Here is a 27,482-nt window from a genome sequence, read left to right on the forward strand (position 1 = left end):
CTTGTTCACCTGTGAATGCCGACGCACAACACATCTGCACTGTAATGAGGGAGCAGGTGCTCCGCACGTACAACGCACGTGGCAAGCACATGGTTTCTGCAGTATATAAAACCGAGTCAACGAAAGACTGCCAACCCGTCTCCAAGATTCGTAAGAAGACGCACTGAAGGAGCCGTCAGTTGCATCGGTACCAGCTTCGACCAGAGCCGCCGAAAAGAAAGACCTTGAAAGGTCGTCCTATATATACATCCCCGAAAAACTTGCGTTCATCGCACTTGAACGCACTTACACCATGCGAGTAAGGAAACCGTACTTAAGCAGCACGTGTAGGTAGGGCCTGCATACGTCAACGTGGCAATCGCACAGAGACCGTACGTTGTAAGCACGTGCAACTCACCTACCACTTGCGCAACGAACGATGAACGCAACCGCTCGCAGCCAGGCGTGGCGTGCAGACCTCGTACTTACACCTTGCGCAACCGTGCGAGTGACGTGCGTTGACGTACTCCCTCCCTGCTCTTGCCAGTCGTTCCCCATGTTTTCAGAAATACGTGGCGGACGTGGCCTCCCAAATAAACGTACGGGCAATTTGCACGTACGGCGGGTTGTGCCCCTAGCTTTACTGAAACAGCACGGGTAGATTGTCCTGGAGCTGCTGGAAAAGAACATTGGTTCTAAAGGACGTTGCTCTGCAAAGAATAGTCGGCTTTTACTATCCTCTACCAGACTATGCGGATCGGTGGTCTAATCATGAGTAGAAATTGGACAAATAGAGTCAGTAGTACGTGTGGAAAAAACTCCTATGGCCGGCCGACTCTCCTAGCGTGCCCTTGACTCTATTTGTCCAATTTCTACTATAAGACCACCGATCCGCTGAGCCTGGTAGAGGCTTGGCTTTTACATGTCAACTTGACTTTGATACTGGCTGAGCGAGGCGGCCAAGGGTGACATTCACGACGTGGCCACCGTGTGTACATTAGTCATTCTGTAAAGGTTTACTTTTCTGATCATTCTTTTGTCTTCTTTGTTTACTCTCTTTGAAAAAGTAGTCATTAGTTACCAAGGGAAACCATCAACTAAACAAACGAATTAATGGTAATGCACTAGCTAGCGGCCAACAACTATGGCATAGTCGCTGGTTACTGGCGAATAGAACTAAAAGCTTACAAATATGTATTAAAAGGTTTAAACCACCATGACCACAGTTGAACCTTCATTGTAAGCGGTGCATATGGTATGGTTTAGGGCCTGCCTTGTTTCAGGCAAATCGTGGTCCTATCTGACGTCGCTGAACTTTTGAACTCGGCAACGTTAATTGTTAAATGTTTGAACTTAAGTGTGACTGTTCAAAGGACCTTTCTTCAGTTCCCACAATATGTGTTCATTGTGGTTACATTCTACCCACGGGTTCGTGCCAAATAAAAGTAGTTGACATGAACCCTGCCTACGGACTCTCAGTCATGACCCTAACATGTACTGCAGGGAGGGAAAGGTGGGCGGTGACTCTTTTTTACGACTTTTCAAAAAAGATGTCTGTCTGGTAATCAAACAACGCTTTACCAAATAAGGCGTAACGGTGATCTCATAGGTGATGTCATCCAACCGACGCTAGCTGTAAAATGGAGCAATCAGACGGCGAGGTTAGGCAAACATGTGCACATTCACCTGGGTTAATATTAACTGAAGATTCAAAAGGGCCAATCACCAAGTCGTCTCGTGGTCGTTTGACCGTTACACGTACCCCCCTTTCCTGTGCGTCCTCCCGGAGTCGGCAGTGTGGTAAAGGCGGCACATCTCCCAGGAACTTCTTAGAACTTGTAGAATCCACTCAACAACATTTGCTTAGAAAAGATGCAGCGACTCCTTGTATTCGTGTTCTTCAGCCTCATGGCGGCTACAGGTGAGTTTTGACACATTTCTGTTTCGTCTGAAGACACTCCCCAATAGCCCATGCTGCAACAGGTGGGTGATTTAAGCTCTTTTCAACTTGAGCCTTGTTCTGCATGGCTGAAGACCTTCCTTGCTCTTAGGGCCACACGGAACTTTTAGTACCTTTTATGCCATCTCCACAACAAATGTAGCAAATAAGATTACGTTTTTGCTCAACTTGGTGTCATTTAAGAGCAGAATAACTGGACAGTTGAAATGGCTATGTTACCGCCATTTTACAACTGTGCGGCGGTTATTTGCTCTGGGGTTCGTGTTGACTCACTAGAGAGCAAATTAGCCCTCCATCTTTGACAATCCACGGCGCACATTGCAATCCTTCGGTTGGCGCTTGCGAAAGGGCGGTATGTATGAACTCCTCTTCAATGGACGGACACAGACAGCATCTGGACATCTTCATGTCGGGTCGAGTTGAGTCGAAGTTAACCTGAAAAGCGAAATGAGAAAAACTAATGTGGAGACTATCGTCGTTTTCATACGCAACTGGTTAGAAGGCCTGGTTAAAAACTTGAACAATAGTTGTAAAGAGGATTCACAATGTTGCGCCTTATGTCTTACCAAGGAGCTTACATTCCTTTTATGTGACATTTTTTACCTGATTCATTTTTGAAGGCTCCAGGATTTTGGACGCAAGACTTTATGAAATCTAACTAACGAAAGCAACTCTGCGAGAAACAGCTTAAAATTTGAAAGATATAGTAAGATATAGTGAAGTAACAGGTAGCTTGATATGACCTGCGAACTAACAGATTTCCTTTTGCACTTCCATCATCCTAAATCTCTTCTGAGGTACTTAGGAGAACTATAAAACTAAATGTATATGCATTCCCAAACATCAACGGACGGAATACTACACTAAACTCCACAGTGACCACATTTACACCTGCAATATCACGGTATAAATGCTTTGAGGTGTATGTGCGGATCTCCTGTTCCCGAATAAGCTTCTATCCAAGATGCCTTCCCGCCTCACTGTTCATGACCCTGAAGCAGCAACACCTTCGGAAGTGCGAGTTCGAAATTGTTGTTGAGGATGCTGACAACGGTTGTCAGTTCACATTCGAATTGAAACCGTATTTGACAAACACGACATCTGTTTTGTCTGCTCTGCGGTTTGCTCAGCCATATGGCGGTTAGAATCGCACCTTGACCAGATCGATATGTAGACCACGGGATTGAAGTCTGGGACATCGTCTCGTGTGGCAACGGTTGCTTTAAAGCAGCGCGGTACGGCGGGGTTAATGTTTTACAGGTAACGTGGACCCAGTACAAACAGCTTACTCATTGGTTACTCATGGATAGACGGGAGAGGCCTGGTCAGGGTACCCATGAAATTCAGCCCCAACTTTGCCTGTACCACAATCTCCTGAAGAAGATCTTGCGGTCGCATAAGATAGTGTCATAATCTGGGGAAGGAGTTAAGCCGGAAGATGAGTTTTATTCAACCGCGAATGCCGGCTAAATTCCTTCCTCAGCTTACGATACTATCTTATGCCACCACAAGATCTGCCTGGAGATTACCTGTACCAGGTACTGGGTTCAAACGGCGTGTGGAAGTGAAAAAGATGACGTAATACCTGACATGTAACCAAGTCAGTTGATGCAACAACCAAGCTATCTTGAATCATTGGGTCGAGAGGTCCTTAATCTCTATGAATCGATTTTAGTTGGAGATAACAGAAATGTTTCTCTGCCTTTAGAGTTCAGTTCATCTGTAACGTTATACTCAATGGACCATTGCAAAGTGAACAGGTACACCTGTTATAAACCGCCTGTAGCAATAGGTGAACCATGCCTGTTAGTTTTTGTTGGTTGTGCCAACAAAGGGGCGATCAACTCGCGCCAAGAACAAACAGCGGGCGGCCCTCAGCCGTGTAGTGTTGTGACTCCAACTGGTACCAAAACGCGCTCGCGTCACTGCCTTGTTGATCTCTTAATTAACTACCCAAATCTCAAGGACAAGTGTTGTGACTCCTAATGGTACCATGACGCGCTAGTGCCTTGATGATGTTATGCATCAAAATACCAAGGACACATGCTATTTGGTGTTTCGAACTGTATTGTTCAATAACGATTAAGAGGCTGTTTTCAAAGTCCCCCACATGATGCATACCCCTTATTGCACAACTAAGACTTTCATTCAACACGGCACATTTTGTCATTTTTACGGTGACCAGTAATTATGATTTCAATCGTGAAGACGTGGAAGTCGAAGCTTTTATAGACCACACTCTGTCTTTAGTACCCTTGTTTTACATTCACCTGATTCCGTGATGTAAACATTTAACACATTCTGGGTTTCTGACACGTGCCGAGTCACTAACTAACATTACCACAAGGTAACGGCACAATCCGTACTTGTACGAAATCAACTTCTATTTGAACTTCTCCCAAGTGTTAACGTTTGTACTGACCCGACTGATCGTCGAGTGAATATGTTGTTACAATGGCGCGAAAAATTGTTCTAAAGTTACACATGTGAAACTGACATGGGCGTGACAGCAGTTGCATTAAATTAAACCGTGCGGCCGGTAACAGCAAAAGCGACGTTTAAAACGTGCAAACCCACACGAAACGGCACGCAAGAAAGGGATGTTAGTCGACAGGAAGTTGGATGAGTAACAAACTAAACATACAAACACTAACGTTACTCCATAAATCTGACTTAACCGGGTTATTTTGTTGAACCAACACCTGCGTGCTTGACAGCTTGTCGTGCAGAGTCAGGCACGGACAGGACCAAACAAACTTTTAAGTCCCCCTTCCTGTATGACGAGCGATAGTAATATACCGTTTTAGACACATTACTTCCCTCTTGAATGACTTATTTATTGTTGGTTTATTGTAAAATATTTAGACTTTTACAGGAAATTTCAACTATGCTTTTATTGGTCCGTCATCAATGATCAATGGCAGGCAATGCGTACCCATCAATTAGACATAGATTAAGTAGACATAGATTTAGAATTGATGTTATTTCCCTCTTAATTTATCTATAGATCTTATTCTCCGTCTTTGTTCAGTCGTAGACGAATTATGTATACCACAGCTCTGCTTTGTTTGCAATTAACCTTCGGGCATGATCTTGCAGTTATTATTATCATTATTATTCTAACTCTTCAGTCTCATGAAAAAAGTGATGAGAATAAAGTACTTTTCAAATTCACTTCCGAGACTTATATACAGTAGTTCACGAGAATTCACGAAATTAACTTGTCTCATGAAAAAAGTGATGATAATAGAATACTTTTCAAATCCACATTTACATACATACAAGTTCACGAGAATTCACGAAACTAACTTTGTGTTTGTGTTCTGATTGAAGCCGTGAGAGCCCAGCTGTCGATCAGCGGCGGTAGTACGGCGGTGCAGGAGTCCATAGGCCGAGCAGTCACGTTGACCTGCACCTACTCTCTAAGCGCAGGCTACACCCTACGTGAGATCAAGTGGTACCGGGTGAATGGCGAAAGAGACCCCGTTCTATTCTACTATCCTGGCCAGTCTGCGTACACGTACGGGTTGTACAGAAACAGGGCTAGCCTGGTCAACACGGATGACAGCGCTCAGGTGGCCTCCCTTCGCCTCAGCAACCTGCAGTTCAGCGACAATGGCACCTACGAGTGCCTGGTGGGAGCGTTAAATGGGCAGCCTGCGGAGGAATCTGTCCAAATTGATCTGGTAGCTCTGGGTAAGCTGTGGCTTTGGATAACCCTCCATAGCAGGCTCTCTGGGGTTCTTTTTTGGGCTCATATATACTTTTGTTGGCCATTTCTTTTTGCACTGGATCGCTGATTTACTGGGTAGTAATCAGCGACGGCCGGCAATCAGCGACCTAGTACAAAAAAAAAGGGGCCAGCAAAAGTGTATTTTGAGCAAAGAGAGCCTGCTATGGAGGATAGACTTTTGTTAAAACTTTACATGTACTTCTATTTGTTTCTGTAGTTGACTGATCTGGATCTACTGTTGCTCTGGTTCTGGATGAAAAATGCCGTTAGAACTTGTAAATGATTAAACCCTGTTTTCTAAGCCTCTAAAATAAGATCTTTTTAGACTTTCGGTACTCCACAAGTAAAGAATGAATCTACACGACCAGCTCATTCACATCGTGTTCATTTCCTCGCTCCCCATCTGCAGTTGCTCCCAACGATCCTGTGATCACCGACGAGTACAACAACGGCAACCTGACGATGACCTGCACGGCGTACACCGGCAACCCCGCCGCCAACCTGACCTGGACCCGCGACGGCTCCCGGGTTTACCACGACGTGGCAGAGAACATCACCAGCTGGCGAGGATACCTGGACGCCCAGTCCATCATCAGCGTCACGGCCAGCACCGCACAGTCCTCCACATTCCAGTGTGTGGCTCAGCATCCTGCCTTCACTGCCGCCCAGAGGGCCTCGGTCACTGTCGGTACGTTCAACATAGATGGTGCAGTGGATCAGGGTGGTCATGAATTTATGGTAACATCAAATAGCAAAATAAGAAGTATCGTAGGGAAGTAAAGCTTGAATGTCGAAAATGTTTTGTGAAGAAGGCAAAGGACTAGAGCTTCATGGTCAATTGACATATCTGAGATTTTGAGCATCTCTTTATCATAACAAAGACAGTAAAACTGAACAAGTGAAATATCATGCAATGCAATTTAGCAATTGATTGATGCAATTGTACTTGACCAAAATGATGACATCGTGTTGTAAAAACTTTGTTTATTCCAGGATCCCCCACAGTGTCCACAGTCAACATCAACCCAAGCCCGGTTCCAGGGGAGGCTCTGCAGGAGCTGGATGACATCATCCTGACCTGCATGACCCAGGAGGGGATCGTCCCCCAGCCCACCTACCAGTGGACCCTGGACGGTGGAAATGTACCTGCCAGCGCACAGGCGTACAGGAACGAGCTCAAGATCTTCAGTGCACAAGTAGAGGACAGCGGCATCTACAGCTGCACTGCCAGAAATGACTTTGGCTCTGACAGTGGCGATGCAACCATTCTGATTGCAGGTATGTATGACCATACAGCAGAGAAGAAACGTTTCCTTCCTCTAAAGGGAATGTCTTGTCCAAACAGAAGACAATGAGAAATGATGAGAGGTTTACAGCTTTTCTGGCTAACATAGATGACACGACAAATGTACAGACTCGCAGATGTTTGTATGATTGCCACCATTTCTTGGGCTTCTAAATGAAAACTAGAACTCACCATGACATAATTGAGATTCTAGCACTCATGACGGTAGTGCAGAAGACATAGAACAAATGGTTATCATATTCATAATCTTAACATAAGTGAGAAAAGTATTTCTATGACCAACAATACCCTTTACATATCTTTCCTCTTTTACAGAACGAGACACTAACATTGTAGAGCCTCAGACAGGTGAGAAAGTAACCTTAACAATCATCCTACATAGATCAGTAACATATTTGCACCAATATCAGGGACAGAGATTTATTCAAGCATATAATAGTTGATATTGTCTGCCTGCCACTTTTAAGTGAGAAAATGACAATTTGGAATAATGATGTCCTATCAGAAATAAAGGCAGCAACAATCTAGAATCAGGAGAAAGTGGAGCATGACAGAGCCCTTCTTATCACTTTATTAGATGCTATTCAGGGCCATTTTTGTACTCCAAAATCTGTGTTATCTAGCCTTGTGTTTAAGCAGGCCTATTTGGGTTCACAGGCACTCCACCTGGTACTGTGGTGGGCATAGTGATTGCAGTTCTTGCCGTTGTTGCTGTGATCGTTGTCATTGGATTTGTGTGCTGGCGCCGGCGACAATCAGATGAGCTCAAGATTCCCCCAGACAGGTGAGAGAACGTCACCTTTCTGATTTTGCTTTGCCTGTAGGCTCGCCTGTGGGGTCAGTAGTCGGTGGGGTGGTGGCAGCTCTGGCCTTCCTGGTCCTGGTCGCTATTGTTGCATTTGCATGGTGGCGAAGCAAGGAGAGGGGAGATTACCACACCGCTGAGCAAAGGTGAGGCTGACTGGGAGGGTAACACAGGCACAGGCATGGCACATCTTCAGCTACCCAGTCCCCATTATGCACACTCTGGAGGTACTTGTGAGAGTGCGTGGCGCAATCGGCAGCGCGTTCGGCTCAGGCCCAAGAGGTCCTGAGTTTGAATCCCGCTATGCCACCAACCTTGTGCCCTTGGGAAAGACACTTTACACGACTTTCTCCACTTCAGTCAGGTGAAAATGAGTACCTAGTTATAGTAGGCTAGGGATGTCCCTCAGATAGGACATTGAATAAAGACTGTGCCATAATTATCAATATACACATGATCGTGGGCACTAAAGGAAGAAAGAAAGAAAGAAAGAAAGGTACAGGTCCTGAAGCATCGGACCCTTGCAAGAAATTCAGAAGGGCTACCAACACTCATTAGATACATCTGCATGCATATTGTTGCAGCTATATGTGCCCCTATGAATTACAATCATTGGTAGCCCGAGTGTCATCCTATAGTTAGTTTACCGGGGCTACCATACAACCCCCTTGTAAACTAACAACATGAAGTAGGATGGTACTCATGCTAAGTCAAAGTAGCCATCAATGCAACAACTCTGATAGATGGAAACTGGTGGGTTATTGTTGCTAGACACAGTTTCCACATGTTTCATGGGGATGATAATACTAACACAGTGAGACATTTCTTTAATTTCTTTGGTACCAATTGAAATTTTATACTCAATGCAGCCCCGAAGAGCCAACAGCAGTGGTGTCAACAGAGCCTGAGGATGAAAAGGATGAAGAGAAGCTCAATCTAATGGTGAGAACATGTGATTTGAGGAAGTCAGACATCATTTGCTTCATCCTTAGCAACATCATCATTGGGAACATCAATATTGAAGCATGATGGCAACATCAATATTGTTACTTTCAATCTCAAACTCACTGCAGGAATAGCCAAAAATCTGAAGTCATCCATATCTTCTCCATCCAATCTGAATTTATTGGAAATACACTCTTTCCAACCAGTATTCCCTTAGGTAACATTATGACTATTACTCCTGGGTCATTGTGAAGGTATGGTAGATTTGGATCCTTTTTATATTCTTCCTGTAACTTTTGGTGCTGTCCCTGCACCATCAGTTCATGTTTGCACCACCATGCAAACATTAGCCTGTATCATCTATTACCAAACACAAGAAATCTGTTTTGTGCCCTGCATCATGGTTTGTTCTTTTGATCCCCACAGGAGGAGAAGAAGGAAGAGGAACCTGAGGTGAAGGTCGAGACCCAGGGTGAAGGTCACGCAGAGGTGGCGAAGAAGCCAGATCCAGACCAGACTGCCTAGACACCTTCCCTCACTCATCTTACAGCCTCCACAAGGAGACAAGTCTAGCGAATTGTGTACAATTTTAATAGCCTAAGACGGCTTTAAATAACTGATTCACAGACAGCTGTTTGTCTTCGATCCTAACTTAGCTTGAGTTTACTGCTTTTTCAATAGTGCTCCTCTCATGATAGGCAATTGTGCTGTTGTTTCCTTCCTCCGGCAGTCTGTTGCCATTTCCTATGAAGATGACAATGAAGTAAAGCTGCTCTTTTGTTGGTATTTCTAAGCTTTGTTATTTCCTTTACTGTTGGATAACTCCAAACGCCAAGAACCTTATTCAGATTCAGACCAAGATAAACCGGTTCTCCTGCAATCATGGCTTTATCATTGAAAAAAGCTGATATGGGCTTGTTTACTGTCTAAGAACAGAGAAGAGTTTGATAATGAGAACTGCTTAAGATATTTTGGAGAATTGTAGAATTTGTACCTTTGATAGTTCCGATAATGATGATGACAATGAAGGAAATGGGGACATACGTAATGATGGGCGATAAAATTAAACATTGCCCAAAAATTGTGCAGTAAACTAAATGTTTTGCAGTGAACTACATGTATAGATAACTAAGACCTAGTTTTTTTCTTCTTTTATGTGCAGGTAAGACATGAAATACTAAACAATTGAAAATAGTTATTGTTAATAGCATAGTGAAGAAACCTCAATTGACATGTCTAGGTAGCTTACAGTGGAAAGTTTGGAAAAGTAATCGTATTTTGAAGTTTTTTAGTGTGTAAACAGCTATTTTTGAGTTTTTATGGCTTGTAGTTGTCTAGCGTCGCAACTTGGTAGATGTTGGTAACAGTAGTTCACCTTTATCCACATGGTAACCTATATCCGTTGTTTTTAGGAACAAGGTATGTACAGATATCTAGTCGACGGACGTCGGTTTCAAACTGCAATATTTTTATAGCATTCGAGTCTGAAACACCCGTCTGTCAACTTGATATCCCTAAATACCCCAATTTAAATACAACGGATAAAAGTTACCCCAGGGATAAAGGTAAACTAATGTTAGAGTGATGTGTCAGCCCTTGTTGCAGTTGTTTTACAGAAATCTTTTGAATCTTTGATGACTGTTACCGTTGTTTAATGTCGAAGTGCACTCAGTCAAGGTTGGGGAGTAATCTCTGTACACACCTAAGAACAGTAACAGATTTGCATATGACCAAATGACCAAAAAACATCGCAGTGACAGTTTGAGAAAGAATTAAAATGCTCTGTGTGCCTCGCGGCTTTTTAATAATAACGTGTCATGTCATGTTTGGTTGTCTTTCTATGCATACACTTCCTATTTGTTTTCCACTATAGCGTATACCTGAACACTAAGAAGACATGTGAGGAAAGGTGCTATATGTCTTAACCTCTTTCAACAACTAAGGGGAACTCTTTCAACAAGTAAAGTAGTCAAAGTTTTTGATGCTACAAAAATGTCCCAGATGCTACAAAAATGTCTTTCAGAAAGTGTAACTTGTTCAAGAAATTGTCCTTCAACAACAAAGGACAAGAAGTTAATTGTAGTTGTTGCAGCAAAGCATACAACATTAGACTAAAATGGAGGAGTAACACTACAAGACTTACAAAAAAATGTAGTACAATTTTTGATGAAAGTGAAAGAATCACATCAATAATAGAGCCACTGACAATAACCTTTTTCACCTTGATATTTAATAAATCACTGGTGGGTTTTCAAATGTACAGTAGTAGTTGGAGTGAGTCCATGTGCTCCCAGGAGGTCGCTGCTGGCTGACTGATATGTGTGTGGTTATGTAGAAGTGCAGCATGGGGCTGCAATCGGGGGGTCGGAACAACCAGAAACTAGGGGTGGGTACCGGTACAAAACCGTTTTTTTTAATTTCTGGACCGGTCCGGAAAAAAGGGACCTGAAAAAATCAGTGTACCCGACTTAGACCGATTAAAAAATGAAGACACAATGTCAGCAGGCATTTACATGTTTTGGGGCTTACCGCCTGATACCGATTCAAGAAAATAACGAGCAAAGTAGACTAGAGTTTAAAGTCATTTCTACCATGTTTCTACAGTTAAACCTACAGAGGCAGTTAGCCTTGTTTACAAGGATTTTGAAACACCAGAGGGAGTTGGATGCTCCACCAAACAGATTCCTTTGTAGCAAAATTGACCATTGTTTAAGTATCTCCATTGACAAGTTTTCACCATTAGCTACAGGTTCACGTCCAGACCTAGACCCGATCCTCTGGACCGGTACCCACCCCTACCAGAAACCTAATATCCAGATTTGCTTTACATGTTATGGCAGCCTTTGTAACTACAGACTGCATAAGGAGATGGGACAATATCATTTTTGGATACATCTTTTTTTATAAGTGTTTTTTGAGTGATTTCTCTACTGACATGCCTTCTTCCAAGGTATTCAGCAGGGTTTTGTTCTGCCCAGTGACACAAAGCTCAAAATTTATATCTGTCGGTTAACACTAGTTCACCATTATCCGCGGGGTAACCTATATCCATTGTTTTTCAAAATAGGGTGTTTAGGCACATCAAGCCGACGAGTGATAGTTTTAAACTGCAATATAGTGAAAATAGTGCAATTTGGAAGCATCGTCCGTCGACGTGAAATCCTCAAATACCCTGTTTTTTAAAACCAATGGATATAGGTTACCCAACGGATAATGGTGAACTAGAGTTAACCAATAAGGGATGCATTATTGATCACTGGCTGTGATTCATTAAAAAAATTTCCCCACTTTCAGACAATGAAAAGCAGTACCAACACTTCCTATATTTGTTTGATTTTGTGAACTGGTAAACAGCTTGGAGGTCTTTGAAAACTATGGGCAAAATTCATATATATTCAAAGGGTGTCTGCAAAGTATGTTAGGGAAGTTTAGTCAAAGTTACCCATGGAAGAAGGCAACATGAACTGTTACCAGCATGCTAACACTGATGTATCTGGGCCCTGGCTCTTCAGAAACACTAATTAGTAACTTTTTTCAGGGGTATTGCAACCACTCAATGTACAGCCATAGGGTATATTAACAACTATATAGTCAATGTGGTGTCTTTATAAAGCGTTTGAACCATGTTCTCTCACTAATATATTGTTCTTAAGCTTCTAATATATACAAGGTTAAGTTTGCAGTGCATTCATATCATGTGTCTATCATGTAAGTCTTGTTTTGTGAAAGTCCAGTACATCTTTCTACACCACTGTACAAACTCATTAGCACCATGCTTTAGTAACACCCCGGTTTTTACCACAAGTGGTTGCAATGTTGCAGACCCCAAAAATACATACAACGAGAAACCTCATGTTCTAAATTTATGCGTAATCTATCAACATAGTTTTTGTTATAGCAATAATCCAGGTATTTCTCCAGGCAGATTTAACTGGTCAACTCCACTTCTGGTACAATAGGATTTGGCCAAATGTATTCACTTCCTCTCCTTTTTGTCTGATCAATGTGTTTCATGACAGGGTGAATTGTTAACGTTTTTCTAAAACTTTTCTAATATACACAAATCAAACTAATATTTGTTTCCTACTCCAATCCTGGATTACTCAAATATGAGACGTGTTTTTTTTGGGGGGGGGGGGGGCGAAACGAGTCTTAATGTTTACAACACATGAGGTGTACCCCATCTAGTGTTAGGAGGTCTCGGAGGTGCTAGCAGTGTGTCAACTGGCAGCAGTTGTAAAGGCACTCTGTGGAGCAAGCTGCCAATCTTCAGGCGACGTCTTTGGCCTTTCCCAGAACGGAGAGGACCTGAACAGAACCAGAGTTTCCACCATGCAAGTGTCAGTTGTGTACAACACCCGTCAGCCAGCAGCAGCCTCAAACACCGTGGACTCAGCACATGGGTCAGTGTGGGCAAGTCCCTCTGTGTACAAATGGAAGCTCTTTCCTAGCCTTACATAGTACCAAAGCCCATCCACAATGGCCTACTTGACGTTATTATTAGAGATTCTAGTACTTTGTTAAACTTGATGTAGTCCTGCCACCTCCTCTTCAAGCATCACACAGGTCTGGAAATTACAACATGTACGTCTCCCCTCTCTGTTGGCGCATTCAGTTATCAGTTTTCAAACTACAAGCATTTCCAGTACATGAAAATTTCCCCCTATTACCTAGTAACATCCTTCAAAAAACCAATTTATCAGAAAGTTTTCAAAAACCTACCTAGAGAAATGTACATATACTATTATAAAGGCATGGAAATCATACATTCTATCATCCCTGGAAATTCATACATAAGATGTATAAAACTAGATACTTGTCTACACATAATAATTTCCAAGTCAGGACAGCTTGCACTTAAGCAATAGAGTTACAGCAAATACGTTAAGGCTTGATAAACTCAGAAATCAATTCAAAATATACAATAGCTGCACCATATCCGTATTTTGTATGCAAGGTTACTCATAATGTGTACCTGATGACAAGAGTAGAGTTATTCCCTCTTAAACCGTACCCTTAGATTTGCTATGACAGATATTCATGAGTTTCATTGTGAAAAAGAGAAAATCTTGCATGACAGAGGAATTATTACAATAGATCAAAGAAAATTTGACACCTAGAAAGTATGGTGCAGTAAGAAAAAATAATGTATAAAACATGCACCTTTTTAAACTGCAAGACCATGTCTTTCTTTACAGCTCTTGGAAGACAATATATATTTATATATATTATATATAATTTCATTGCACCGAGTGTTAAATCATAGAATTTACATCCATGGTGAGGTTTACAGTTAGATATTAGTCTTTGCTCACTTAACCGACATTCAATAGTAAAAAGAGTCAACATTCAATAGCATTATTTGTCTTCTACAGGACTGGACTAAATTTGGGGAGACCTCGCACACTACTGGCAAAACAGATTATGTTCATCAAAGGCCAGAGTGTTATATGAAAGTGTCATATTGTAGATCTAGACGTAACGGTTTGGATGAAATAGCCAGGCTCTGGACCTTATATCCCACTAACAATGGTCTACATCAATAATTATACTATCGCCTTTTCACAGATTGAAGGGAAGATTCGGTAATTTTTACATGAAACTGTTAAATGCGTCAAAGTCAACACAGTCCATGTGAAATTTGTTTTTGGTAGCAGGATACCTTTAGAAACATCATGACGTTGGGAAACAGACTTAGTCTAATAGGTCCTCTTGGAAATGGAGCAATGTGGAGCAACATTACCACGCTTTGGGCCTCAAACATATTATCACATACATCTATTTTCCTTGATAGAAGGTGATGATTAATGATTGATTAATCATTGACTGATTGAGGGATTGATTAACACTCTTTTCTTCTGAATTCTTCCTTTTCTGTTTAAGATTTGTCCTGTTAGTAGTTTATTATCCGAACCCAATTTTTTAAAATTCTATTGATGTAGCCCTTAGCAGGAACCTGCAGAATCTAATGTCAGCCATGAGGAAATGATTCATTCCTACTTCCATTAGTCTACTCTTGAAATATGGCACAAAGATGAATTTTGGCACAGAGATCTTTGGAGAAATCCAATATATTTGTTTTGATATTCGGAAAAGTCGTCAGCCTTTTGGGGCTGCTAAACACTTCAAAGTAATGGTCCAAACTTTCAAAATCAACAACATAACAAAAGCGGGTCAAGTTTGCAGGTATTGACCAGACATTCCATTGCCAATCTTCATGGGAATTTTGCATTCTAAGCTTTTTTTTTCTCTGTGAATGATCCGTTCAGAGTCAAATAATGCAAAAGATTAAAGCTGTGGACTTTCCAACAACACTTTGATCAATATGTCGCAAACATGGTAAAGAGTTTACCTTGGTGTAGTTAGGTTCTGTAACACAGAAGAATCAGACTATTTCAAAACATTTTCATTTATGTCATTTGATCTATGGCAGAAGATTGATAATCTGATCCACCAAGATCCAAAGAGCTACCAGACCAGCATTCTGTGTGGCTTTACATTTTTTTCTTCAAAAATGAACAAAGTCTTGCAAAGTGAAAAATTGGTCTCCTAGTTCTTATTGCTTGTACAAATCTACAAAATGTGATGTTACATCTATCTGACACCTAGCTGAAGTGTTCAATGCCATACAACATCAAAAGAAAGTCCATGTGACTGAACTATGCTGTCTGGTGTTGAGAGGATGGTAGGATGTATGTTGTCACTACATTTAGGGTTTGTTTGGATAGTGCTAGAGACTAGTGCCACATCATCACTGTTCTGTACAGCCTCACACCATGGACCTACAAGGATGACTCTAAAGAAGACTAGAAGACTGCAGCACATGACTGGCCTAGGTGGGGAAACAACTTACAACTACTTGTGTAGCCCCTTCGACTTCTAGAAGGTTACAGTTGAACATTACAAGAGGAAATATCAAGTACTGAGTGTCAAAATACGTAGACCTGAAGGCAAATGATAAGAACTCTTGGCACCTACATTCACACTGTCCATTTCACATCATGTATGGGCAAATCACCTAGTAGTCTTTTCAATTCAAACATGACTGTCAGTTACACATACAGCAAGGTAGAGTATTTGCTATTTGATTGGTGCATAAACATTCATTCCACTCCTTAGGTTTCTTTAAGCTTTCAACGTGGTTGACTCCTATTTCAGTTAACACCACCATTACTGTAGACAGCTTGCTGTCTCTATCACTACGGAAAAGTTACGTACGGTATTTGGATTCTCACCACTCTCCTCCCGTCACCAATCTGTTCTTAATGCCATTCCGTAAAAGTCAACCGTCCTAGCAATTGCTAAATGCATTGATTGCTTTGGTATCAGATCTTTTGTGCGGAGAGGCTCCAGCACAATGTGGTCATCCTTATTAAAGACTTCCAAATGGAGAAAAAGGTAAACATGGAAACGGTCACCTTCTTGATCAGGACCTTGTAAAAGATTTAGCTGCTGTTGTTAATTTTGCCACGCCACTCAAACCTTACCATGTTCAAAAAGCCCACTAAAGCTCCCATAAACCTACCATTCTAAAGTCCTCACACAACCCTCACCATTCCTAAACTTGTTCCTATACAGTACCCGTGTTGCGCTCATACGCACTCCTCATATGTACAGCTACCCGCACCAAAAGATGCTGCTCCTTCCCCTTTAAAACCTCCTTTTTCTGATCTACCGTGTCCTTCCGGTTTAAGGTTGCAGTTGGCGGAGAGTTGACCATGAAGACAGTTGGTTTATTGGTAGAGGGACCACAGCCTTGTTTGTGGGAGAGGAAGCCCTATGTTTTTTTACACTATACTGAAACTGCTTTCATACAGAGAAGGGTCTACATCATTCACTTTGTGTTCTGACTATTGTTGTTGCCTCAGAAGGCATGAAATCAGCTTCACAATTAAGGAGTACTGTTTGTTAAAATTTCCAACACATCAAAACCTTAGTAACCATGTCTGTCATTGGCAGTGATGTGCTTGACAATGATCAAAGCTATCAGTGGGTGTATATAATATATGTAGACTTTCAGTTCAACTGTTACAGTATGTTTCTGTAGACCCTTTATTTTTGGGGGGTTCATATATCATGCTTCACCTCCCACAAGAGCAGACAGACATACTCTAGACAAGGTCCTCTGGTGTCTTGATTACAATGGCACTGAGATTATCAAGTACAAGTTTGTACAATGCATCCTTATATACCTCAATAACCCTCAACTGTAGCAGTTGACCCCTGTGCTTTAGAATGTACATGGGGTGTGTAGGTACTGGTTTCTGGATGCCCATGTAAACTTGATGAGGTAAAAACTTCTGCCATCACCACTATGTGTGTGTGTGTGATGGGGATGTCTGAATCATCCCTTTTACAGTCCACACAGTCACCTGCAGGTTCGGACAGGAGCCAGGCTTGCACATCTGCCAGCCAAACTGCCATGTACACAACTTTAGGGTGGAAGAAGGCAGCCTGGCAGCCGACCTGTGGGGAAAGGTACTGTCAGCTGCTTGATCCTTGAATGTTGGCATGGAATGGAATAGAGTTGCTTCATCTTATCAAGTAGAAAAGTGCCCCCACAAAATTGACTTTCATTGAAGATCTACAACCCTGACTCGGGCTAATGAAAGTAATATTGCTCAGGTTGCCATTAAGATGCAAACTTAACCTTTAAACTGCCAAACCCGGATATATCTGGCACACATATACATGCCCTGTATGCCGTGCCCGGATATATCCCAGACAGCGTATTCGCCCGAAGTAACAGCTTTGCGCGTGTGTAGAGCACAAACCCCCGAAGTTAGGGACTTCGGCCTTGTTCGGCGGTTTCTTTTTGGAGGTCAGCGGCCAACCCTGGCACTTATAGCATTTTATAGGGCTGGAACTTTGGCAGTTTAAGGGTTAAGCTGTTTCATCAAATACAACAAGTCCCGTGGGTTACCTCATAACCTGCTGATGATCATGGCATCGACCAGGTCTCCCTTTCGCATCATGGCCCGCTGGTCGGTACGAGGGGGTAGCACCAATAAGGCATTGGCCATGTGCATGCTCAGTAACCGGCTACTCATCTGGCTTCCTGCAAGAGTCCACACAGGACAGGGCTTGAAATATCTTATGCCTACCTGCACTTAGAGCACAGCTGAGGAGATACTTTAGGTTGCACAATCATATAAAATATGACAACCAATATCAGGTTGAATTCATTTCTAGATCACACATATCATCAACTATCATAATTCCAGCGGGTGCCATAGTACCATCGTATAAAAAAAATCGTCATAGAGGCCTTCTAATCAAGATAACTACATGTAGTACATGTGCATTTTGAACACCTAAATATCTGCAGTTCATATATCTCAGGATTACTGCCGCTCTATTGGCGCATCACTTTAAATCATTTTACATTCATGTATTTTCATCATGTGGCGGTATCATGGCATTCAGTGAAATTATGAAGATTTGATGTACATGTACATTAGGTTACGTTGCAAAGGTAAGCTGCTTTCTCACCTGTACTGGTAGCCAGTGGAATAGGGTCGTCTGGTGGCCAGTAAAGGGCAGCCCTGTGGTATTCTGGTCTGGGGTCCAGCTTCAGGTCGGACAAAAGCTGTGGACATGTCAAGTTAACAGTTAACGCTGACAGAAGTTGCCTTTTGTTTGCATGCAGGTCCATCTGGTAGCGTTTGAATCAGACTTAGAATGTTAGCCCCAAGGTCTACATCATCCTATGTGTGCATTAATAGCTTAAACAAGACGGCCACGTTTCCATTATCATAACATGCCATATATATACTACAATACTCTCCAAAAAACATCTTGAAACTATGATATTTCTTGATCAAATTAACAGCAAACACATGTGCTCATCAAAGAGACATGACCCACCAGTGTTCTAGCCAGCCTGAATTTTTTTCTGTCCCCTGGATTTTGAATGGAAATCCTATCAAGGCTCGACGATTCTAGAGGGTAAAGGGGCATGCTCCCTGGGAAAATTTTTGAAATCTAGACCCTCTGAAATGCTATTTCCTTATTTTGAAGGGCAAATTATGCCAATAGACTCCACTTGGTTTAATAATAATCTTTACATACCAACTTTTGTCAGTCACAGGGGACAGAATGGGCAAAAGCTTTGTCTGTCCCCAGCAGCAAAATTCCAAAAAGGATGGAAGGATAGACGCTGACTAGAACCCTGTGACCCGCTTACAAAATGTAATGCTGGTTCACCTTTATCCGCAGGGTAACCTAAATCTGTTGTATTAAAAATTCTAGTATCTAGGGATATCAAGTCAACGGACGGTGGTTTAAAATTGCAATGAATTCGAAATATTGCAGTTTTAACCACAGTCTGCCGACTTAAAATCCCTAAATACTCTGCTTTTAAATACGGATATAGGTTACCCTGTGAATAAAGGTGAACTATCTTTACATGACAGAGCAGAGTAGTAGTACAAATTACACAGTGCTTACCATGGCCTTGACAGTGGTGAGTTTAGGTTCCATGAACCCTGACATCTTCCTCAGCGTTGGAACCACGAACAGGTTACAAGTTACGATAGCTGACACAGGGTTCCCTGAGAAGACCAGCCAGGACAAGAAACATGGATGATAAGGGAGGGCAAAGTAAGGCAATATCATACAAAGACATTGTTTAAAAGTTTTAGTAACTCCATTTGTACTACAGTAGATCCAGTTAATTGCACAACAGATTAACATACATTTCTTTTAACTGCATGGAATCCCAAAATCCCAAACCGGTGCAATCCAGCGAGATGACTTCGCATTATTGCACCATCTGGATAATTGCACGAAATTCACTGGCAAATAGGCCGTGTAATTAAGCAGCTTCTACTGTACTTGGTAACAGCAAACATATATCAAAGATTTATTGACACAACTAAAGTACAGTGACCATTATGCGACTTTTTTTTCTTTTCATAATGATATATTGAGAGTAAATAAATCATCAGTCTAGGACTGCCAGTCAGTTAGAAGAGTTGGCATGAAGGACGATAGAGGAGTAAGTCCACACTCAATACACATGCACCATATCCGAATGAAAGCTCATCTGTGTTGGTAAATTCCATAGTGAAAAGTTCACTCAATACACATGCACCATGAAACTTTTACTGACCTGGCAATGCAAATAGCAACTTCTTCTGCCTACTATACTGTATTGTGGCAAAAGTTGTTGGTTTCCTGTGATTATACATTGAGAAAAAAAATAGATAGATTTCAGATTATAACAACACTTGTCAATTAACATGTTCAAGAAGTTTAAAGAAGGTTTTCTCTGAGTAATAAAACTGCATGTGAGTGCACATTTTAACTGTGTTTATTCACAGCTTTTTTATTGCTTTTATACATATGATGATAGCTTTATTGCACAACAATTGTACGGGGTACAAAGTATGGCATCTACATATTAACTACAGTTCTATAACTTAACGCTTATCTAACTAATACAGAAGTTGTAGTATGGGATAAGTTTCTTACAATCATTGGAGGCTTTTACAATCATTGGAGGAATTTCTAATGTCTAAACCTTCTTTGATACATGTAACGTTAGGTCCAAGTAACTTTGAAATGTTGAACAAGTAAACGAGTCTTCAAATTCCATGATATACTTTACTTGCTTTGGTATACCCACTGTCATGTCTCTGTGGATAAGGAACAACTGCTGCTGAACTGAAGGATATAAGATGATAAACTAGGCGTAGGAAAAAAATGTTGTGTTTCCTGTTTCAGTCCTGAAAAAATTAGGGTCAGTCGGTAGGGATTACCTTTTTTTCTTGTAATCTTTTTTTTACGCTGGCCAAAACTCTAGTGAGACATATTACAATATACAGTTGAACAAAGTAAATTGAAATGCATGAGGACACTTGTCGTTCAATGTCAAACTTTAATTTTGTACATAATAGATACATTTATCCTTCATTAGATAGGACAAGCAGTGTTTTTACATCAATAGGAAGCAGGCTGAATACAAATTCTAACCTGGAAGCTATGTGAGTCTACTGCCCACCCCCTAAAAAAGTCTAGGGTTGGCGGATTTTTCTAGGGTAGGTAGGGAAACAGGAAACACAACATTTTTTCCTAGGCCCTAGCTAGATATACATGTAGCAGGCTCTTACCCTGGCTTCATAAACACTCTTCCAAAGTGGATGTGAGCATTAAGGTCCAGTTCCAGCACCTGCTTCAGGTAGTCCTGTACAAGTGAACATGATGCAAGAATCACATACGGGGGACTACAACAGGACAACAGCTTTGCACTGCTCTTAATGTCTTATACAGAGGTTACTTCTACACATGTTAGGGCTGATGAGAACCGTTCTAGAAACGCAACTTGACCAAATATTCAGACAAAGAGGCAACTTGACCAAACATTCAGACAAAGAGGCAACTTGACCAAACATTCAGACAAAGAGGCAACTTGACCAAACATTCAGACAAAGAGGCAACTTGACCAAACATTCAGACAAAGAGGCAACTTGACCAAACATTCAGACAAAGAGGCAACTTGACCAAACATTCAGACAAAGAGGCAACTTGACCAAACATTCAGACAAAGAGGCAACTTGACCAAACATTCAGACAAAGAGGCAACTTGACCAAACATTCAGACAAAGAGGCAACTTGACCAAACATTCAGACAAAGAGGCAACTTGACCAAACATTCAGACAAAGAGGCAACTTGACCAAACATTCAGACAGAGGGGTAGATACAATTATCGAGCAAGACAGGATACCTAAAAAAGTAAAACAACTACTCATCGTATTCTAAATATCACTATTTTTCAGAATTTTTTTTAATGTGAAAAGATATCTCATTATGGCCTATACTATAGTTGATGAAAAAGACAACCACTTACACTACCCTGGGAAAACCCAAACAAAGAGCTACCGATACCCGCACACCCGCCCGCCGCAACATCCGTCCACCGATCCAGCTGGCCTCAACTATTGCTTGCAAGCGATAGTTTGGGGCCGGCATAAGTGGGGCCAGCTGGTAGTGGGGCAGGTGCATGAATGCAGGCACACGTGTGGCAGCCGGGGATCGGTAACTCTCGTTTGCGCCGCTTCTTTGAGTTTGGTTTCTCACGGTACAGTGACACAGGAAGAGAAATATTCACCTTCTCCCCCATGGAGACACCTCCAGATGTAACAATCACATCTGCTCTGTTCAGGGAATCTTGAAGCATTAGCAGCATCTCATTTGGACTAAAGAAGAAACAACATACAAATGTACATTCAAATGAATACATGTACATGTATAGATATGCAGACTTCTTGGTACATAGCCAAACGTTTTGTAAAAAATCCCATTACTATACATGTCTGCCCTGCATAGGTTCTAAGGAAAGGAGCCATGTGCCCATGTCCAGTGTAGGCAGCCCATGGCCCTGTTACTATCTCTGATCAAATGTGCATGTAGACATGATGTACATGTACAGTGTGTATGTTACCTGTCAGGAGCAATGCCCATGTCCAGTGTGGGTAGCCCATGGCCCTGTAAGGTTACCAGGAGGGTGGCCTTGTTGCTATCTCTGATCAAATGTGCATGTAGACATGATGTACATGTACTATGTGATCAAATGTGCATGTAGACATGATGTACATGTACAGTGTGTATGTTACCTGTCAGGAGCAATGCCCATGTCCAGTGTGGGTAGCCCATGGTCCTGCAGGGCTGCCAGGAGAGTGGCCCTGTTGCTATCTCTGATCTGTCCTGGTTGGAGAGGCTCGCCTGGGTCCACAAGCTGCACCACAAATAAAGGGAAGGGAAGTGTTATGAATGAAAAGAGAACAAGGGAAGAATCTGTGGATAAGAATTAAGCTTGTGATGAATTTCACTCAAGTATCATAATGCTGTTATGTATGTGAGGCATGTCCATATTAGTTGTTCTCAGCAATGTGAACACAAACAAAGGGATGTGTACAGGTATTAATTATGTTGAGCTGATTTGTTCTGCATGGAACTGTTCCAGCATGACTTGTGCTGGAGACAGTCATTCACCTCACCATAAATAGACTGAATTAAACAGAGAAAAGTGTAACATCAACTTTCATAAATCTACCGGGTTCCATAAATACTGCCTGCACAATTCCTAGAATTCTTGCAGACTATACTAATTCTTGAACACTATACCATTTGTCTCACCCCTGAGGCATCGCCAAAAACAGAAATGCATGCTCAGTGCCCAGTGTACATGTGCAAGTGGGACCCACCTCATTCCCAGTGGACATGACGGCCACTATAGGCAGTTTGTACACCTCCACCTCCGTCACCCCCACAGCTGCCAGCAGACCCACGTCAGACGGACCCATGCGGATCCCCTTCTCAAGGACACGCTCTCCCTTCTTAATGTCGCTCCCTGTTAGCCTGGGCAGCAGATACAAACATGAATTGCTAAATACTGTATCTATCTATGTTTTTTTTAAACCTGAAACCAAATTTAGCGTTTTTTAAAAACGGGGCAAACAGCAATATGGAAATAGACAACAATCTTTGTACGCTCATGAACACTTGATCACAATAATTATTGCTTTTTCATGTATCATCATGTATTGTACCATAATGTCTGTAAACTGTTATGTGAATGAGGATAAATGTTGATGCAAAAAAAAAAAAACATAAAAATAATGGTCAGAGGGTAAAACTTGAAAGAAATGCTAAATTGCTATGTTTCTACATACGTTTCTTACTTCTGGTATTTCTATGAATGTGACAGTAATGTGAAGTAGTCTTGTAAAATATCATAATATGACAACATTGACCTGAAATAATGAAACCCCTAGGAATATACACATCATGTGGCAAATCACACATTAGCACCACATCTGCTAGCTTGTGTGTGAGGTGTAATACTAGTTCACCTTTATCCGTGAGGTAACCTATATCAGTTGTTTTTAAAAACAGGGTAAACTATTTAGAGATGTTAAGAGGACAGATGATAGTTTCAAACTGCAATTTTTTAAAAATATTGCAATTTGGAACCACCTTCAATCGAATTGATAATCTTAAACACACTGTTCTGAATACAATAGATATAGGTACCTTGAGGATAAAGGTGAACTAGCATTACAACACTTGATGTCCCATGGAAAGAATTTTTTTTTATCCTACCTCCCCTCAAAGTCATTAAGTAAATCCTTCCATCTCCGTACAGTTACAGTTATCATGTTGCCTTCACAAATATTGTGGAGGGGCATGACAGGTCTTACCTGACATCTTGTCCCTTTTTGACTGATGTTAAGATCCTGACTTGGACCTCCACAGCACCCTGCAACAAAGATATCCCCACACAATACTCAAAACCATGCTAACACACCCCACACATAAATCAGGCTGTGCTTACATTTGTATACACATCATACTAATAAGTTCAATGGTAGACATAGCAAGAATCCTACTGGGAAACTTGTTTTAAGATTAGACCACCTCAGTTTTTATCTTTCTGTTGACTGTACGTAGCTCAAATTTGCTTTACATTACAATTTTTTTATTTACTTAGGATTCACCACAAAACAAGGCTCATGGAAGCCCATTCCATAATGATGTAGTTCTAGGAAAGAAGCTGTCAGAGTGGTACTTCCTCCTAAGAGGTGGATTATGAAGGGGAAAAAAGGATGCTTTGCTTCTGTGGAAATGGCAAAATGTGTTCTTGCAGAGAAAGTTCGTAGTGGAGACACAAATGAATATAGTTCTGCTAAAATTTAAGCTCCAGTAGTAGTTTGGGCTTGTTGTTGTCCAGTTGTGCCAGGTCTACTCCAAGGTCAGAACTTATTGAATTGAATTTCTTTATTTCAGGTGCACAACCCATAGAAGAAGCCTACATGCAAACATAAGAACACAAACAATACCCACAACAATCTATACACATTTTCAAAAGAAGAATTTCTACACTGACAATCTGACCTCAGATGACCTTGTATGATACTATTATTGGTGTTATATAGCCTGTTAATGAAGGAATAGCATATCATATTATAGAAAAGTGAATGACTTACATCATCAGCCTCCTTGACCAGTTCTGTATCCTCCACTTGTACCACAGCATCTGCTCCATCAGGCAGGGGGGCTCCAGTGGTGATTCTCATCACGTGGCCACTGGTCACCTCACACTCAGGCTGGCAGATGGTAATACAGTAGAAGCCAGTTAATTGCACAACATATTAATGCACACGTCTGTTAACTGCATGGAATCCCTAAATCCTAAACTGGTGTGGTCCTTTGCATTTATTGCACGAGCCGGATAATCGCACGAAATTCAGGCAGTGCAATTAAGCGGCTTCTACTGTACAGGGAGTCAATGGGATGTTTCAGTCTAACTGGCTAGCCTCTGTTGCAGTCTTTGAACGAGGCTGTTTTTTATTGGGGGGGGGGGGGGGTGTGCGATTTTCAATGTTGGCTAGGTTCTCTTGTGCCGGGAAGGGAGTTTGCCGTGGAAGGGAATTTCGTCCCATCTCAAACCTAGCCAATGTTGAAAATCGTGCCGTTCGAAGACAGCAAGGGAGGCTACAAACTGGCCATGTACAGGTTAGCATATCAATTTAAGATACACCACCCCAACATTCAGCGGTGCATGGTTTATTCAGGTTTTTCCTATTTACGGACAGTGGGGCAAATTTGTCGGGAACCTGCCCCAAATCGGGGGTGCATACTTTAATCGAGAAAATATGGTAGGCTGTATAACACTGGTATAAAGCTACTTACCAGTCCACCAGCAGTCGTCTCACCAATGACTACCCTGTCCCCGTGTCCATCAGCAGCTGTAGGACAAGATCAAGAACAGATGAACTAATAAGAAAAAATACATAATACACATGTAAGTCTTCAGACACAGTAGCAATTTTCAACACACTATGAACCTGTGTTACACAGCGTCCGTCTTCTCTGTTACAACCAGTAGAAGAGTAGCTCTTCAGTATCAGATCAATATCACTTTCACGGGTCAGTTCCTCGGCTCCAGGGCCAACATGCACACAAAAAAAATTGGTGGAATCAACTTTTCACATTAATACATGTAAGAAAAGTATATTTGTGTGCAATGGTTGGGAAGCCCTCTTCTAAACTGGTACATTTTCAACAGCAGCTGTTTTAAAAGATGTCACACATTGATACCAGTAGATAGATATTACATGTACCATTATTATTAATAGATTTCACTTATTATATGTTAATTTTCTTCTTGTATGTCCCTGTATATACAGTACATGTACTTGTTTGTTTTCTTTGTGTAACGCAGGGCCCCACTAAATAGCAGTGTTAATCACTAATAGGGCAACCAAGGGTAAAATTGACAGAAATAAATAAATGAGTACTGACCCCTCACAGCATATCCATCCTTGGTGGAGGCAGGAAAAGGTGGGAGGGGGTCCTGAGCATACACGTCCTGGGCAAGCACCCGACTCAGCACATCTGTAGGGAGAGGTGCAGACAAGCAACTTCCGTGAATAGTTTCATCTGGTTGATAACGTTAGTTCACCTTTATCCGCGGGGTAACCTATACCCGTTGTGATGCTAAACAGGGTATCCAGGGATATCAAGTTGATAGACGGTAGTTTCAAATTGTACTATTTTCAAAATATTGCAGTTTGAAACCATCATCTTTTGACTTGCTTTCCCTAAATACGTTGTTCTTAAAAAGAACGGATAAAGGTTACCCTACGGATGAAGGTGAACTAGTGTTACATCACTGAATAAAGAGACTCTTTTTTTCACATCCATTGCTTTATTCTCACCAATGTTTCGGTGACCGTCTGTCACCTTCTTCAGGGCATTCTGACTGGTTCACATTGTACTGTAGGAAATAATTTGCATAAAGCTGTCCGTACATATGTATTAAAACTTTACGGTTTGTGACTACATCTGAACTGAGAGCAGCGACACCTATCCTGCAGTATAATGTGTACCTGTCATTGCCCTAAAGAAGGTGACAGCATGTTGGTGAGAATAAAGCAATTTTTGTGTAAAAAAGAGTCTCTTTATTCAGAAAAGCAACTTTCATTGGTAAGACATTTCCAGTTCCCGTGTGCAAATCTTGTGGGGAGAGGACATCAGTGTGTATCCCTGATGACTGTTTACATTATATAGAGTATACATCTAAAAGTTCACTATTCATTTCATCCAGATAATCATCGAATAGAAGATGAGCAAACACATCTGTCCTGCTTGAAAAATAAAATACGTCAAAGAAGAAAGTCTAGAGTATTATCAGTTTTACTAGAAATAGAATCAGACTTCAGCTGTTAACGTTACATAAGGTCAACAAACAAGCATATGGCTTGTATAGTAAAATACTGTAAATGTTTAAGATTCGCGGTAGCGGAAAATGGAGTGTTCGTGGTAGTTTTAAGTTCGCGGTAGCAATATTGACTGTAGTAAAAAACTATATTGGAAAATGTTTGCGGTGGTTTTAAGTTCGCAGTGAAGTGGCCACCACAAAAACTGCAAACATAAAACCACTGCGAACATTTCTGCTTTTACAGTACATGTATACCAGAGGGCTTTGGAACGGTATTGAACATACTTTACTTGCATTGTCTTGCATAAGAAGCGAGATAACAATGTTCCCCACCTCTGTAGTTGACTATCTCTGTGCCCAGCGTATAAGCCTCATCCAGCACGATGTTTATGGCCTTCTCCATTGGGATGATGGCAAACGGCGAGGACCTGGGTCTCCTGGCGACCTTGGTTATGTCTATCCTACCTGGGATGTCACAGATTGGTCAGTATTCAACATGGGGTGAAACTCATATTCTCCAAGCAGAC

The 27,482-nt window shown here is 41.6% G+C and overlaps 2 protein-coding genes across 3 annotated transcripts in view; one reads left to right on the plus strand and one right to left on the minus strand.

Moving 5' to 3' along the window:
• Window positions 1–1,732: 1,732 nt before the first annotated feature.
• On the plus strand, window positions 1,733–10,539 carry LOC118419578 (cell adhesion molecule 4-like). Of its 2 annotated transcripts, none has more exons than XM_035826024.1 (8): window positions 1,733–1,900; window positions 5,273–5,635; window positions 6,082–6,360; window positions 6,666–6,950; window positions 7,294–7,326; window positions 7,636–7,762; window positions 8,653–8,725; window positions 9,155–10,539. In XM_035826024.1, exons 1-8 carry the CDS (start codon window positions 1,852–1,854, stop codon window positions 9,251–9,253), a joined length of 1,308 nt encoding a protein of 435 aa, XP_035681917.1. In that variant the 5' UTR covers window positions 1,733–1,851; the 3' UTR covers window positions 9,254–10,539. The 2 variants fall into 2 exon arrangements, with proteins under 2 accessions (XP_035681917.1, XP_035681926.1); XM_035826033.1 differs by lacking the exon at window positions 7,636–7,762 and adding an exon at window positions 7,803–7,929.
• A 4,077-nt stretch (window positions 10,540–14,616) lies between these two features.
• LOC118419568 (gephyrin-like) overlaps window positions 14,617–27,482 on the minus strand; it is a 31,954-nt gene continuing 19,088 nt past the window's right edge. The window contains exons 9-22 of the mRNA XM_035826016.1: window positions 27,289–27,420; window positions 26,037–26,129; window positions 25,425–25,480; window positions 24,719–24,838; window positions 23,933–23,991; window positions 22,937–23,090; window positions 22,346–22,467; window positions 21,841–21,928; window positions 20,842–20,915; window positions 19,842–19,906; window positions 19,178–19,281; window positions 18,221–18,317; window positions 17,652–17,786; window positions 14,617–17,194 (exon numbers count right to left, since the gene is read on the minus strand). Coding sequence (XP_035681909.1) covers window positions 17,653–17,786; window positions 18,221–18,317; window positions 19,178–19,281; window positions 19,842–19,906; window positions 20,842–20,915; window positions 21,841–21,928; window positions 22,346–22,467; window positions 22,937–23,090; window positions 23,933–23,991; window positions 24,719–24,838; window positions 25,425–25,480; window positions 26,037–26,129; window positions 27,289–27,420 — 1,298 coding nt within the window. The 3' untranslated portion in view covers window positions 14,617–17,194; window position 17,652. The remainder of the gene's footprint in view (window positions 17,195–17,651; window positions 17,787–18,220; window positions 18,318–19,177; window positions 19,282–19,841; window positions 19,907–20,841; window positions 20,916–21,840; window positions 21,929–22,345; window positions 22,468–22,936; window positions 23,091–23,932; window positions 23,992–24,718; window positions 24,839–25,424; window positions 25,481–26,036; window positions 26,130–27,288; window positions 27,421–27,482) is intronic.

This window comes from Branchiostoma floridae, chromosome 1 (genome assembly GCF_000003815.2).
Source record: "Branchiostoma floridae strain S238N-H82 chromosome 1, Bfl_VNyyK, whole genome shotgun sequence".
Classification (NCBI taxonomy): domain Eukaryota; kingdom Metazoa; phylum Chordata; class Leptocardii; order Amphioxiformes; family Branchiostomatidae; genus Branchiostoma; species Branchiostoma floridae.

What these genes read in the sequence shown, in the direction of transcription:
- LOC118419578 (XM_035826024.1), top strand. Translation starts at nt 1,852, where the DNA reads ATGCAGCGACTCCTTGTATTCGTGTTCTTCAGCCTCATGGCGGCTACA. An exon ending in AATTGATCTGGTAGCTCTGG is followed by an intron (nt 5,636 to 6,081) that starts GTAAGCTGTGGC and finishes CCCCATCTGCAG; the next exon opens with TTGCTCCCAACGATCCTGTG. An exon ending in CATTGTAGAGCCTCAGACAG is followed by an intron (nt 7,327 to 7,635) that starts GTGAGAAAGTAA and finishes TTGGGTTCACAG; the next exon opens with GCACTCCACCTGGTACTGTG.